Source organism: Priapulus caudatus, unplaced genomic scaffold, assembly GCF_000485595.1.
Source record: "Priapulus caudatus unplaced genomic scaffold, Priapulus_caudatus-5.0.1 Scaffold1898, whole genome shotgun sequence".
NCBI lineage: Eukaryota > Metazoa > Priapulida > Priapulimorpha > Priapulimorphida > Priapulidae > Priapulus > Priapulus caudatus.
In genome coordinates, this window is record NW_014578959.1 from 66,807 (window position 1) to 82,911 (window position 16,105).

General features: G+C 44.0%; 1 protein-coding gene across 1 annotated transcript in view; it reads left to right on the forward strand.

The window, feature by feature from the left end:
- The window catches only part of LOC106817870 (peripheral plasma membrane protein CASK-like), a gene marked incomplete at its 3' end in the record, with an annotated part of 16,959 nt that extends 6,710 nt beyond the window's left edge, over positions 1–10,249 (forward strand). Inside the window, exons 5-9 of the mRNA XM_014822582.1 lie at positions 172–240; positions 7,563–7,738; positions 8,735–8,857; positions 9,521–9,604; positions 10,141–10,249. Of these exons, the coding sequence (XP_014678068.1) occupies positions 172–240; positions 7,563–7,738; positions 8,735–8,857; positions 9,521–9,604; positions 10,141–10,249 (561 nt within the window). The remainder of the gene's footprint in view (positions 1–171; positions 241–7,562; positions 7,739–8,734; positions 8,858–9,520; positions 9,605–10,140) is intronic.
- Positions 10,250–16,105: the final 5,856 nt, after the last annotated feature.

The following is a 16,105-nucleotide window of genomic DNA, read 5'->3' on the forward strand; positions in this document are numbered from 1 at the left end:
TCTCTCTCTCCCCCTCCTCTCTCTCCCTCCTCTCTCTCTCTCCCCCTCCTCTCTCTCTGTTTCTCTCTCTCCCTCGCGCGTGCACGTACACGTCGGTTAGTTTCGTTTTGCACGAGTTTCGGTTTGAATTCCGCTCTGCTTTCTTTCTTGCATGTGATTTACGTTGTGTAGACATCACGCACCAGTTGTCCTGTCTGGGCAGCACGTACATTCGAACCGGCCGCAAGCTGATCTGTGATGGTAAGATTCTTTCTTTGCACACACGCACGCACTACTATCATCACTTATTGTTTATGGGTATGTTTTAAATGGGAACCTTCCTCCTTTCAATTGACTACGTCACGAATTTTCTATGGCGTATATTTCTAAAAATTTTGTTGCCATTTTTTCACATTAAAAGTAAGAACTAACGGGACTAAATGTATCGTCAGATTCTTACCTGATAAGATTGTTTCTCAACTAGTTAAAAATCAAAAAAACCTGGACGATTAATGCGAAACTCAAGCAGTGTTTGGTGTACCCCCTTTGTGTTTTTAATTTATCAGGGAAAAGGTTTCTGTTGTAATGTATGAATCGGCTCACCGCTCGCAAGATATGGGGTCCTGACCCACATGACCGCCTTCTCTGTTCTTGTGTGCACCCATGTAGCAGCACCCGTGTCTCAATTATGGGCTGGTAGTGCATGCGTGTTATTGTCGGAGGGAACTATGAAACAACCACCGGCACATATTGGTGTCGATGGTTGGTGTACCCCTAGGGAGAGAGCACTATATAACAACCAGCAACACCCATAGGTGCGGTGGTCGTTATATATTGCGCCCTCTAACACTGTGGGTCAGTTAACCACCAGCATGCTCTTTTGTTATATTGTTTGCGTATGTTTCGTGGACGACTGTGTGTAACTGCATGCTTACTGAGGAGTTTCTACGTTGAAAACTTTGCACGCCGCACCTTCGTTCGGCATATTTGCCGTTCGGTACTACTTACGAAAATCATCGTGTTCTATATTTTATTAGCGTTATCAATAAAAACTCACACATACGCAATTTTCGTTACCTAATTTACACGTTGGCGCCACCGTGGATGTGTTAAACTAGCAGTGGCTGCATCTTGAATGGCAATAGCAAAGTTGCAAGGAATTGCAAATGCGTATTAGGAGACAGCCGTTCTCTTAAAAGCAATGTGAACCGACGCCAGTTTGGTGTCAGGCGTGCCGAAGACTGGGCTCTGTTCCCTCCCTTATTCACTGCATGCCCAGTTACCAACAGCGTTTGTATGCTGTTTACGTTAACAGAGATTAAGGTATGGATAAAGTAATGGATTAAAGTATGGGATAAAGTAATGGATTAAAGTATGGATAAAGTAATGGATTAAAGTATGGATTAAAGTAATGGATTAAAGTATGGATAAAGTAATGGATTAAAGTAATGGATTAAAGTATGGACAAAGTAATGGATTAAAGTAATGGATTAAAGTATGGGTTAAAGTATGGATGCAGTAATGGATTAAAAGTATGAATAAAGTAATGGATTAAAGTATGGATAAAGTAACGGATTAAAGTATGGATTAAAGTAATGGATAAAGTAATGGATTAAAGTATGGACAAAGTAATGGATTAAAGTATGGGTTAAAGTATGGATATATAAAAGATACGTAAGTGGCGGTCTTGATATTAAGTAGATTACACATTGCGATCGTTTCCAAGTGAAGTGTATTAATTTATCCAAGTGAATGTGACTAAAGTTGGAACTCGCCCTGGGTGGGGCTTGCACGTTTGGTTTCATATTGCTTGTTTTTTATGCATCTCTTAAAACATAAACGTGGGCGCAGTAATTTCAGGACATTAAATTCGGATATACTCAATTCGTGACATGCCCAAGCGTTCATTTACAATGCAGTATCTTTCAAAGGCACGCACGCACGCACGCACGCACGCACGCACGCACGCACGCACACACACGCACACAGTATCGAAGTATTAATAGCATATATAATTGTTTTCTAACACATTAAAACGGGATATGATTGAAAAGAAAAGGATTCCCATTAAAATGATTGGCTGCACGAAATTCACACTGATTTTGAGTTTCTCACAAATAGTTTCTTTCTCCTTCAGGGCTAACTCACAGTACGGCGGCATCACAATGATATGCCAATGATGTTCAACATTTTAATATGTTATGCAAAATTGTGAAGTTGCTCTAAGCAGTGTCTCTTGACCATTAAAGTGTATTTTGGCACGTTGGCTGGATGTGTAAAACAAGTCGTTTAGACTGCAGGCTGCCATTGAATTGTTGAAAAAAAGCAGCCGTAAAACAAACGTACATTTTATGTGGCCCACGGCTTCATGCGATATAAATAAATAATTCCAGTCTCTGTATATTTACTATAGCGGTCAATAAATTAAAAACTATATGAAACATATAACGTGACATTAAAGGTTTTAAGTCTAAAACCTCTCACCTTTCTGCCAACCCAGCGTATATTAATTTCATATATTGCTAAGTCCATCGTAAATTGGTTAGATAATCATAAACGGAAAACTGGCCGTTACTAGGCAATATCCCATAGGGAAATTTCTAATGCTTTGTTCTAAATGTTTATAGACCAAACATGGTTCAGCTGCTGTTTATATAGACTTTACTAAAATGCGGAAATTTTTGTCACTAATCATTAATTCTCCTCGATGTAATCGGCCGACCAAACTTTCCTTATGGAATACACGCATAGAATTATGCAATACTGCTTGTTCTAATTGTCCATGACCCTTGGGAATAGTGACTCATGTTTCAAAGGTCTATTTCAAGATTCAAGATTCAAGATCATGATTCAAGTATCCTACATTTGCCGATAACGTATGAGCCTTAACTAATAACGCATGCCATATGCTATCGGTGTGTGTGTGTGTGTGTGCGCGTGCGTGCGTGTGTGTGTGTGCGCGCGTGTGTGTGTGTGTGCGCGTGCGTGCGTGTGTGCGACACCACGTTGTGTGAACATGTGTGACACTTAATTAGTGTATACATAATAAATATATTAGATGGGTGTGTCACGTTCAGAGGATGTATCACACTTCCTGATGGCATATGCCAGTTTTCGCGGCTTAAGATTGTCTAATAGTATGTGACAATAGCAAACAGTGTGTGATTGACATGCTGCTGGTTTGCTATATGTATCTGGTGTAACACACTGACACACGTTTATGGTGTCAAATACATCCTTAATAGTGTTTTACTATTTTTCGTTGATACGGAAACTTGCTGATTGAATCTAATATATCGAATAATAATAATAGATAATTATAATAGATTATAGATAGATAATAATAGATAATTATAATAATAGATTGAATCTAATATCCCTTAACTGTTCGATCCTAACCATCCTTCGCAACCGCGGCAGTTGCCAACGGCATCTGTTGCACTCTCACTGTGTATCGTGTACGTACCAACTGGCCATACCTTCGTAGATAGTGACGCTTGCTGGTGGTATTTTATACGTCCTGGCTGTATCTCGCCATCCCTCGTGGATAGTGACATTTGCAATTTACTAAAGTTAAATGAAGCGGGGTTTCTGAAAAACAATCTTCTAAGAAGTGAATAACGATTGAAGTGAATGTATACACATATCAGTAGCAAGGTAAAGCCATGTAGAAGGGAACGGTAGGTTTTTTTTCACGCCAATAGCGGCGTACGGTTTGCATTAGCAGCGCATGCATTTTGCATGCGATCTCACGAAATTTCAATGAACCCCGTTCTGTCTTAATAACCCTCACCAAAGTATAAAAAAGGTTATATGGGACAGAATTATTCGGTCTAGGTGAGTAGTAGAGTGTTAGGGATGCTCTGTAGCAAAAGCAAGGGCAGGTAATTGCTCTTTCTAATGACATCTGAGTCGCCTGAATCCCCCTCTGCGTGCCTACTGCTCGGAGAAGTAGTGCAAACTTCATTTCCCTGCGCGAAAATCTACTGATCGTAAAGTAATCGAGGAAAATTAACAGCGGTCCACTTTGAAGCAGCGGCGCAGAAGAACACAGCGCAAGTTTGTGCAATAGGCTCGCTGTAAGGTGGCTGAACCACACTGCCATATTCGATTCGTTCGTTGAAATCGTTTGAAATCGTCACTAATCTACACGCGTGGTGGGTAAGACGTTGGTAACAATTAATGGTTCCTATGTGCCTTCACGTAAGAACATGTAAGTGCAGGGAACTGCAGCAAACGGGACTGTCATGCGTGTGCCATCTTCTTCTTCCTTCGAAGTATTAGTCCCACTCAAGTGGGGTTGCTGCTGTGGACTCTTCTCTTCCATTTTTATCATGCGTCTGCCTTCATTGTTGTCTATTAAACTCGGATTGCCATTGACACTACATGGAATATATTGTTTTAGACACAGCTATTAATATAGCATGTCGTCTACGCGTTTTCCTTTGACAGTCATTTATACGCACTCTTGTGATTAAACTCCCTGCTGCCGAAAAATAGATAACCTTTCTCTGATTTCCCTTAGGTAGCATTTCATCTTTACACGTGCAGTATAGTGCGTATATATATCGTCCTCTCTCTTTCCCCTATCGCGATTCTCTTTCCCACTAATACTACTCTCCCCCCCCGCCCTAACTATTTTCCACGAACATTACCCTCTTCCCCCCCTGCCCCCAACTCTTTCCCATCAACAATACGCTTTTTCCCCTTAACCCCCAACTCTTTCCCATGAACACTACCCTCTTTCCCCCTAGCCTCCAACTCTCTTTCCCACGAACACTACGCTTTTTCCCCCTAGCCTCCAACTCTCTTTCCCACGAACACTACGCTTTTTCCCCTAACCCCCAACCTTTCCCACTAACACTACGCTCTTTCCTCCTGCCCCTAACTCTTTCCCCACAAACACTTCACTCTTTCCCCCTTCTCTCTTCTCTTCCCTTCCCTTCTCGTCTCTTCTCTTCTTTACCCCCAAATCTCTTTCCCACCCCAAATCTTTCTCCCAACCCCTCCATATTGTTTACCCACGCCCGTAATTCTTCGGCCCCACTTCTCTACCGCTCCCAGGTACATCAAGTGCAAACCATGTTCAACGTAGGGGGGGGGGCAGAAGGCTGGAGGGCGGACGTGAACGTCAGCACGCGGTGTTAAACCCTCCCAGCATGCTAGCGGGAGATCGCGCAAATGTTTAAACGTGGCCCGCTGCATAATTCATCGGCCGATGCCCGCCAGAAATTAAATACTGGTGTTTGCTCGATCGATGGCACGAGCGACTCGTCGCTGTTGATCCGAAATTCGGAATTATTTGCATACGTTTAACGGCCGAACTGCGGGTAGAGAGGAGCCACTGAGGAGAGATGGCTTCTCTCTCTCTCTCTCTCTCTCCTTCGTTCAAAAATCCATACCGGCTCACGTTTCAACAGTGACCAATAAACCACGCGCACGCACGCACGCACGCACGCACGCACACACGCACACGCACACACGATTCTGGGCTCACAACTTCCGCAGCGGCAGCAGCAGCAGCAGCAGCAGCAGCAGCAGCAGCAGCAGCAGCAGCGACAGCCGAAGAAGCAGAAGAAGCAGCAGCAGCAGCAGCAGCAGCAGTAGTAGTATTACTAGTAGTGCTTTCCACAGTTGCATCTTTTCATCGACCCACGATTATAGTTTTTTTCACGGCATAATTTCCAACTGTGTTAGAAGCTTGTTTGGTAAACGGTAGAAGATACTAATTAATGACTGCAAAGACAATACGTTTATATTTTGTCATGTGTCAAGTTTACAATGTTCATTGTATTTTGTTTGAAGTTATTTCCTTAAAAAAATAGTAAATAAGAAGTAATAAGTAATAGTATAATAATAAAAAGTAGTATCAGTAGTATAGTAGTATCAGTAGTATATAGTAGTATCAGTAGTATAGTAGTATCAGTAGTATAGTAGTATCAGTAGTATAGTAGTATCAGTAGTATAGTAGTATCAGTAGTATAGTATCAGTAGTATAGTAGTATCAGTAGTATAGTAGTATCAGTAGTATAGTAGTATCAGTAGTATAGTAGTATCAGTAGTATAGTAGTATCAGTAGTATAGTAGTCAGTAGTAATACTAGTATCATGGTTCTGTGGGGTTTTGCACGAGGGAGAGAATGGCTGAGTGTTAACGCGTGCGTGCGTGCGTGCTTGCTTGCTTACAGGGGCAGTGTCAGTGGTGCTGGACTCGGTGGAGGAGATCCAGTGTTTGACGGACTGTGGAGAAAGGGACCTCGACTTCTTACATACCGTGCTGCACGACAGACAGTTACACTCTCTACTTGACGTAAGTCTCATCCGCTTATGCGGCCAACCCTGTGTGTAACGGTCATTCAGTGGAGTGTCCTTTATAGACAGGTGTCTGCTCTGTATAGGTGTCCGCTAGCATAGGGTCTACTGTGAGGGGACCGGGTAGTGGGGATTTAGGGGTCATGTGATGTGACCAGTCTTCGTGGGAAATTCTAAGATGTGCAAGGTTAGGGTTGCTTCAATTGTGCCTATATCTCATAGAGCACTCGTGTGGCTACGTGATAGTAACTGACAACAAATCCCAAGATATCAGCTCTTAGAAATGCGACCATATTATCGCGTGAAACTTCGTTTGAAACTGAATTCGACTGTTAACTGAGTTCGACTGTTACACCACACGATGCGGTCGATTTTTCTTGAGTGTGAACCGGATTTTTTGACCCATCCATGCATGCCGTGGAAGATTTATTACAGTTTGCAAGACACGTCGACTGTTCATTTCTCTATGTCAATCTTTTCTTCGTGTCTGGCTTCATCAAGCATGTAGCAGTTTCCCTCGCAAGAGACCAAACCCTGTCTTCACAACTTATATCGTGATTGAATGATGAGACAAAATATACAGAATTTATTGCAACGCTTTGGTGAATCCGTGTAGGACGATGAGCTAAGCTTGGCTGCTCGAAATTGCAAGTAATGTTTAAGTCTCTGTCTCCCTGCTAGCAGAAACTTTGTCACGTTTAACTCGAGGTTCTGCCAATATTACATATAAATCTCAAATAAAATTGCAGACGTGACATCATGAAGTTAGTTTATATGCTCCGTTCCTCTTCATCATCATAGTTCATGGTTCGCCTACCTTATAAAAATGTTTAATAAAAAAAATTATGTTTAATAAATAATTAATATAAAAATATCAAGTTATGCTCACTAGTATTATAGTCCACGGGGTGCCCGTGCGTCGTTTTCGTGAAGCCGTGGACTGCATTAGAGACACGATTTTTTTGTACGAATCCTACTACTCGCTATATCTATAAAAGATGTCTGCATCCAAACCGTATAGCGGTTTGCGAGCGTCAGTCATGCAAATAGCGTAGGCAATGCTTTCCTTCGCCGAGTGCTGTTTGTAAGGGCGTCGACATTTAAGGTTTTTTTCACCCTCTGACGAAGTTTACGGCTAGCAAACATTGCCTGCCGTTGGATTTAATAAACTAAATTAAGTCAACAGAATTGTATCGTATTGGTGTACCGCGCAAAAGTGGTCACCAGCGGCAATGACCATCGTATAACACATGCGTCCGTCTTTGTCGGCAGCTCGCATCGGCACGCCGCAGTTCATGGCGCCGGAGATGGTGCAGCGGGAGCCGTACGGAAAGCCGCTCGACATGTGGGGCTGCGGCGTCCTCCTCTACATTCTGCTCAGCGGCTCTCTGCCTTTCTTCGGCACCAAGGACATGATCTACGAGATGATCAGCGAGGGAAGATACCACGTGAGTCGCACGGAGGCGTGTTCTCGTAGCTGAGATAGCACGCGTGTGTCCGCGTGTACAGCTGGGTTTACACTACCGACTTTATGTTGGCGAATCGGCGAGTTGGACCAATTTCGCAATTCGGCAACTCCGAGTTGGCGAAAATAGAACATGTTCTCATCGCTCAACTAGTTGTTATCGATCGGTTGGTCGCGCAACTTTTGCGTTTACACTGCCGATTGTCGGTTGTATAGTTGGGAAGTTGGTCCAATTCACCAATTCGCCAACACAAAGTCGGTAGTGTAAACCCAGCTTAAGCGTGTCCGTTGTGTGAGCGATATAAGATATAAGATACGCATCAGTTTTATTTATTGCTTTCAATATTAGTAATAACAAGGATTTTAGCAAAAAAACAATACAGCGAAGTGATGACGAAAAGACCATACGGTCATCCAGTGTGTCCTATCCCCTGGAAAAATTAACGTAGTACACGGGGTAGCAACGTCGAGCGTGGATATATTGGTGCTATGTTGGACGTGCTCACCCGGTTTGTCTATGTTTCTCATGCGTGGAGACGAACGTTTCGGCTGTGCAGCACTTTGTTGCTATGCATTGTTTTTTGGGCGTTAGTATCGCATTTTCCGATGGGCTAAAGCTGCTTGTCTACTCTCCTGGGTGAATATGTCGGTTCTAAAAGTGGAATTGTATTTAGTTTGGTAATATGCAGCATTTTTTTTATCACACCGTTCCTGGAAGAGGATAATCTTATTATGTACAGTCCATTGTTCATGATTAATCAGAAATAATTATTATAGTGAGTTATTTGAGCTACTTTCCAAGGTTATTTTACCAAGGTTGTCACCATGGGATAATAATTTGGTGCAAGACTACTTGCAACGCGTATGAAATAAAACCAAAACATGGAATGTGGATTGCACGTACATGTAATACACCTCTACACACACATACACGTATTCGGCATTTTTTTCAATAAAATCATATTTTTGCTTTGCGAAGATGAAACCAAAACAGTGGGACCACATATCAGAGAGTGCGAAGGACCTGCTACAGCAGATGTTGACCTTGAACCCTGACCGCAGGATAACTATTCAGCAGTCTCTGAAGCACCCCTGGATAGAGGTAAGCCTGAAAAGGAGCTTTCAGAATTAAAATTGAGTGTGAATGTATTGTGTTAGAAAGATAACTTTCCAACTTGGCTGTAGATAATTTTTTCTTGTTGTCTTACTTTGAACCTGCAGACTGCTTTGCCTTCTATTCTCTTTTGTATACCACAATTTTTTTCTTTTAATGCAATGCTTATCGCTTGGGCTCATCATTGATTTTGAAAATGTCTCCTCTTAGAAATGGCACGAATTTGTATAAGACGAACATGATTATTAGGTGTTTTGCCTAAAGTTCATAGCGAAGTAGCACTCTGCAGACTCACCCCCAGTTATATGTCATTATCACTGTTGGTGATTGTAATGATAACTGTTGCTGATGGAAAACAACGAATTTAATTTTAACTGCCATGTGACGTTCACACCGTACCATGAATATATATGCTAGTCATTTACCAACTCTTGACGGTTAGTTTGAATGTAGATTGTGCGCTTTTGCACTTTCTTCAAAATGTGACCTCACATCCATCTTTGACACACCATAGATATAGAATACAGGTAGATCTGTATAGATCTATGGACACACTCAGGAACATTGTTGTTAAAAACGTTCTCTATATTACACACTTGAAAGTCATGATTGTAGGATATTTTACTTTCATGTTGTATTTGTACGTTGTAGGATAGAGAAAGGTTCGCCTTAAAGATGCACTTGAACGAAACGATAGAGGAAATGACAAAGTTCAATGCTAGAAGAAAATTGAAGGTAAAGTTTAAATCGTGTGATGGACATACACTTGTGTCTGAAGACATACATTTTTTAATAGTTAAAAATATGGCATTTTATCTGAAGTTATTAAAATAAACGTTGTAAGTGCACTTTAGACCCAATATAATGTGGCTATGTATAACACGGAATTGCTTATAGTGTGGTCAAAGTTTTTACGGTCGCGATAAATTTTTAAACACGTTTTAAATGAGTCGGATCAAATTCGTGCATATTTCCATTCCCCTGCGGACACTATCTATTACATAAAAGTGTAGAAACTCGATGTAACACGGACTCGCTTGTAATGATATTTCTTATATTTCTTGATTAACTCTTTTTACTCCGAATTTTTATGCCTGGGTGATGCTTCCAGTGTACGCGTGGCAATTTCAAATTTTAGTGCATTTTGTTACACCAGGTGGCACCACTTTACTGCAGCTGGAGTTGCTGCGTAAGACCAGCTGGTGTGCGATTGATCTTGCTGATGCTGTGCTACTGGTAGTGAAGCAATTAACTAAGTAATTGTGTTACAGGGAGCAGTTCTGGCAGCCGTGTCAAGTAGCAAGTTCAGCAATTTCTATAGTGACCAAATCATAGAAGGCATTTCTCCATATAGCTGGGACGAAGAAATTACCTCTGCAGGTATACAACCTATATCTCTGCACTAACAGAGTCACGTTATTTTACATGACTCAGGGATCTCGTATAGTGTCTTAATTAAATAATTCAGTAACCAGAGAGACCGGGTACAAGATGGCGTTGCGCAAAAGATGTGTTGTTTCCCGACCGCCGAGAGCGGTTAAGCCGCCGCGCACTTCCGCGGGAGCTAGGCGCACGCGACCGCGGGTGTTGTATGTAACATCTCGCGCTGCCCGCTATACGAATTCGCGCGCCGAAGGAAGGCGGGCGCGCGAATCCGTATAGCGGCAAGCATAACAGCGCGCAGTTTTTGTCAAACGTACACCGGCTTGACTACGGCGGCCTTGGGGGGGAACATCGCTCAGTTGGATCCATATTATTTTTAATATTTGCAATACAAATACTGCTGAATGATTACAGAGAGTAATTCTGGGTTTAAAAAACCTACCTGATTGTATGGTTTGCTTGCTACCACTCCGTTGTTTGCTATCTACCTTGCACACCCTTAATGTTAAACTACTCATATACGTCCGTTAACAACAGCGAGGAAAAAAATTCGATCAGTAATCAATGAGGTTTGGGTATCAAGTCAGCGAAGCTTGAGATTTCTCGACGACGACGTCGTTTTTTCTTCGGACGTAAATCGCCGAACGACGCGCCCCGGATTGAATCGCGCGATTCTTTCACGGATCGTCGCGCGGAGACGGACGCGTTGAAACGCGTCGCGACGAGACGGCTGCGATTGTCGTCGCTCCCGAGCCAGCGGTTTCTCACAACGCGCGCGCGCGCAGACTGTGGGTTGCGGAGAATGCGAGTTTTCTCGTATCGCTGTCGCATCTAACGGCCATTATAATAATGAGTCATGGCGCGCTGCGTCGTCGATGGCGACGGGGGCGTCTGCCAGCGATGAGCATTGCTAGAAAACGTAGCGAACGCCGCAAATGAGATGCCTTCCATAGGGACAAGGATGCACGTAGTAAGGAGGGGTGGCTGTAGTAAGGAGGGGTGGCTGTAGTAAGGAGGGGTGGCTGTAGTAAGGAGGGGTGGCTGTAGTAATTTTCTCCTCTCTCTCTCTCTTTCTTTCTCTCTCTCTTCTCTCTTCTCTCTCTCTCTCTCGCTCTCTCTCTCTCTCTCCTCTCTTTGGGCTTTCCTTCCCTATTCTCTTCGCTCTCTCTCCTCTCTCTCCCCTCTTCGCCCATTTCTCTCTCTCTTCCCTATCTCTCTTCTCTTTTTCCTTCTTCTCTCCTCCTCTCTCTTCTCTCTCTCTTCGTCCGCCGGCTTGCCTCTCTCTCTCTCTCTCGTCTCTTCTTCTCTCTCTTTCTTCTCTCTCTCTCTCTCTCTCTCTCTCTTCTCTTCTCTCTCTCTCTCGCTCTTCTTCTTCGATCTCGCTCTTCTCCTCTCGATCGCTGCGTTGCTTTGCAAGTCATTGCCGTGGGTTGACCACTTTTGCCGCGGTACACCAAATACGAATTACAATTCTGTTGGACTTTAATTAGTTTATTAAAAATTCCAACGGGCAGGGCAATGGTTTGCTAGCCGTAAATCTTTCGTCACAAGATGAGGTTGGAAAAAAAACCTTAAATGTCGCACGCCTACTTTACTAAACCGTCACTCGTGGGCGAAGGGAAACATTGGCTACGCTATTTGCATGGGGGGACTGGAACGCTCCGCGAATACCGCATTTACGGTTTGGATGGCGCAGGGACATTCTTTTATAGATATAGCGAGTAGGGTAGGATTTCGTACAAAAAAAAAGCGTGGTCGTCTAATTGCAGGGTCACGGGCTTCACTTGAAAACGGACGGCTACGCGGCCCCCCAACCCCCGTGGACTATAATTACGATGTGGAGGGGCATAAACTTAATGATTTTTATATTAATTATTTATTAAAACATAATTTTTTTATTAAAAACATTTTCTTTTAAGCGTAGGCGAACCAGGAACTATGATGGATGAAGAGGAACGGAGCCATATAAACTAAACTTCATTTGATGTCACGTTCTTGCAATTTTATTGAGATTTTATATGGATATTGGGCAGAACCCTTCGAATAGTTTTAAAACGTGGACAAAGTTTTCTGCAGAGCAGGGCATGACAGAGACTGTAAACATTTACCTTGCAAAATTTCGAAGCGCCAGCCCAAAAAAGCGTAGCTCATCGTCCCTAACCACGGAATTCACCCCCAAAAGCCGTTGCAATTAAATTTTCTGTATATTTTGTTCCATCATTCAATCCACGAGATAAGTTCTGAAGACCAGGGTTGCGTCTCTTGCTGAGGGGAAAACTTTTGGCTACATGGCTTGATGAAGGCCCCCAGACACCGAAGAAAAGATTGACACTTATAGAAATTGAACAGGCTCGACGGTGTCTTTGCAAACGTGTAATAAATCTTTCCACGGCCTGCATGGAATTGGGTCAAAAAATCCCGGTTCACCAACTCAAAGAAAAATTCAAAACCGCATCGTGTGGTTTGGTAAACAGTCGAACTCAAGTTTAAAAAACAGTCGGAATCAGTTTCAAACGAAGTTTCACGCCCGATAATGTATGCGTTGCGCCATTTCTTAAAGAGCTGAAATATCTTTGGGATTTGTTAGTCAGTTACTATCACGTAGATCCACACGGACGTGCTCGATGAGCATATAGGAAACCACAATTTGAAAAGCAAATCCCTAAAACCTTGCACATCTTTAGAATTTTCCACGAAGAAACTGGTCAACATCACACGAACCCCTAAATCCCCACTTTAAACCCGGCCCCCTCACAAGTAAAAAAAACCATTGCTTTTAGGGCGGACACCATATACAGAGCAGGCACCTGTCTAAAAGGAACACTCCACTTGAATGGACCGTTTACACACAGGGAGTTGGCCGCATTAAAGCGGATTGAGGGACTTACGGCAAGGTTAGGAGAGTGGTAAACTTGTCTTGTCGTTTGCCAGCACGGTATGTAAGAAAGTCGAGGTTCCCCTTGTCTTCCACAGTCCCGTCAAAACACTGATCTCCTCCACGAAAGTCCAGCCACCACCGACAACTGCCCCTGTAAGGCGCAAGCAAGCACGCACGCACGCGTTAACCCTCTGCCCATTTTCTTCCTGCCCTTCGTTGCAAAAAACCCCCACAGGAACCATTGATTAACTTAATATTAACTACTTTGATTAAACCAGTATACTAACTATACTTGCATATACTACTAAGAACTTTTAACCTGATCACTATTACTACGATTAACTTTAACATTATTTTACTACTGGATTACTATACTTACTGGATACCTACTATACTACTGATACTACTTAATACTTTTACTGATACTTTTTACTATATACTAGACTGATAGCTTACATTTACTACTGATACTAACTTTTTATTATTATTACTTTATTACTTATTACCTTCTTATTTTACTATTTTTTTAAAGGGAAATAAAACTTCAAACAAAAATTGACCATGAACATTGCTAAATTGACCCACATGGACAAAATATAAAAACGTTATTGTCTTTTGCAATCATTAATTGATAGTACCTTCTACCGTTTTGACCCAAACAAGCTTCTAACACAGTTGAAAATTATTGCCGTGAAAAAAACTAATTCGCTGGGTCGCATGAAAAGGATTGCAAACTGTGGGCGAAGCAACGACTAGTAATACTTACTACTACTAACTTTACTACTTACTGCTGCCTGCGCGGCTTCTGCTTCTCCGGCTGTCGCTGGCCCTTGCTTGCTGCCTTTTGCCCTGCGGAAGTTGTGAGCCCAGAAATCGTGTGGTTGCGTTGTAGGCGTGCGTTGCTTGCGCTGCGTGCGGTGCCGTGCGTGCGTTTGCGTGGCGCGTCCTGCGCCGTGGTTTATTGGTCACTGTTGAAACGGTGGAAAGCCGGTATGGGATTTTTTGAACGAACAGATGAGAAGGAAGAGAGAGGAGAAGCCATCTCTCGCTCAGTGGCTTCTTTCCTCTCTACCCCCGCCCAGGTTCCGGCCGTTAAACGCTATGAAATTAACTTCCAGAATTTCGGCAGAGCAACAGCGACGAGTCGCTCGCCCAATCGATCGAAGCCCAAAAACACCAGGCATTTAATTTTGGTGCGGGCATCGGCCCGTTGGAAAATTATGCAAGCCGGCCACGTTTAAACATTTGCGGCGATCTCCCGCTCAAGACATGTGCTGGCGGGAGGCGTTAACACCGCGCGATGCTGACGTTTCACCGGTCCGCCCTCCAGCCTTCTGCCCCCCCCCCCAAAGTGGAACGATGGTTTTGCCAAACTTTGATGTTAAACCTGGGAGGCGGTTAGAGGAAGTGGGGCCGGAAGAAATACGGGGCGTGGTGTAACAATGATGGAGGGCGTTGGAGATGGAGGGCGGTCAGTTGGTGGGAAAAGGAGGGGGAACTTGGGGGTAAAAGGAGGAGAAGGAGGGGGGGACGAGGAAGGGAAAGGGAGAAGAGAAGAAGAGGGGGAATAAGAGTTGAAGTGTTCGACGAGGAGAGGCTGAGGGAGATGAGATGGACGAGAGACGTGAAGAGAGAAGATAGTGAAGAAAAGAAAGAGAGAGAGATGAGAAGAGAGAGAGGAGAGATCTCCGGGTCTATTCTGCCTGTAGAGGGAGCTCCTCGAGAGAGGAGAGAGGAGAGACGGAGGAGAGAAGGAGGTGAGAGAGGAGAGATAGGGGACTAGAGCGAGATAGTGTGATGAGAGAGATGAGAGGAGGGTTAAGAGCGGCGGAGAGAGGAAAATATCATCGAAGACTGTAGAGAGAGGAGACTGAGAGGAGAGAGAGAGAGACAGTATGGAAAGAGAGAGAGAGAGAGAGGAGAGGAGAGAAGAGACAGAGCAGAGACAAGAGGACATGAGACAGAGACAGAGACGGACACAGAGTAAGTTGGAGAGGGGGGGGAAGGGGAAGGGGGGGGAGAGAGAGGAACAGAAGGAGTGGTTGATTCTGGGAACGTAGCAGAGTAAGCAACTAGGGGGGCAAGCGGCGAAAAAGAGCGTCCAGAGCGAGGTATGAGAGAGAGAGGAGAGAAGAGAGTGACGAGGTTGCCAGAGTGGCGAAAAAAGGTTGGGCTGAGAGGGATGAGAGAGGAGGGAAAAGAAAGGAGACGAGAGAGGATAGGGAGAGAGAGAGAGAGGCGAGGACGATAGTTGTGAGTATCGAGTGAGAGAGAGAGAAATAGGGAGTGAGAGAAAGAAAGATTGAGAAAGGAGAGCGAAGAGGTTAGGAGGGAAAAGAAGAAAGAAGGAGAGAGAGAGACGGAGAGAGACAGTATGGACAGAGAGATAGCGAGCCTGTTGTGTCGTTAGGGGGAACACGAGATGAGAGAGGAAGAGTCTTAGAGAGAGAGAGGCAGAAGTCTAGAGAGAGAGAGGGGAGGCGAGGAGAAAAGAGTGAGTATGGACAGACGAGAGAGAGGATAGGGGGAGCGATGTTCATGGGCGAAAAGAGTTGGGATAGGGAGAGAAGATAGAGAGCGGAGAGGGAGTTTGAGAAGAGGAGAAGAGAGAGAGAGAAGACAGAGACAGAGACAGCAGACGGTTGACAGAGACAGAGGAGCGAGAGACGAGACAGAGACAGAGACAGAGGACAGGGACAGAGACAGGAGACCAGGAACACAGAAGACAGAGGACACAGAAAAGTGAAGTGAAGAGCTCGAGAGACAGAGAGATGAAGAGAGACAGAGGCGAGAGAAGACGACTGATAGACAGAGCTGAGATTGTTGAGAGAGAGAGAGAGAGAGAGAGATATGGAGGCAGAGCGAAGCAGAGAGCGACGAAGAGCGAGAGAGCGAGAGCTCTCGAGGCGATGAGAGAGAGAGAGAGAAGAGGCAGGGGACGGAGAAAGAAGAGAGGAGAGAGCGTGGGAGAGAAG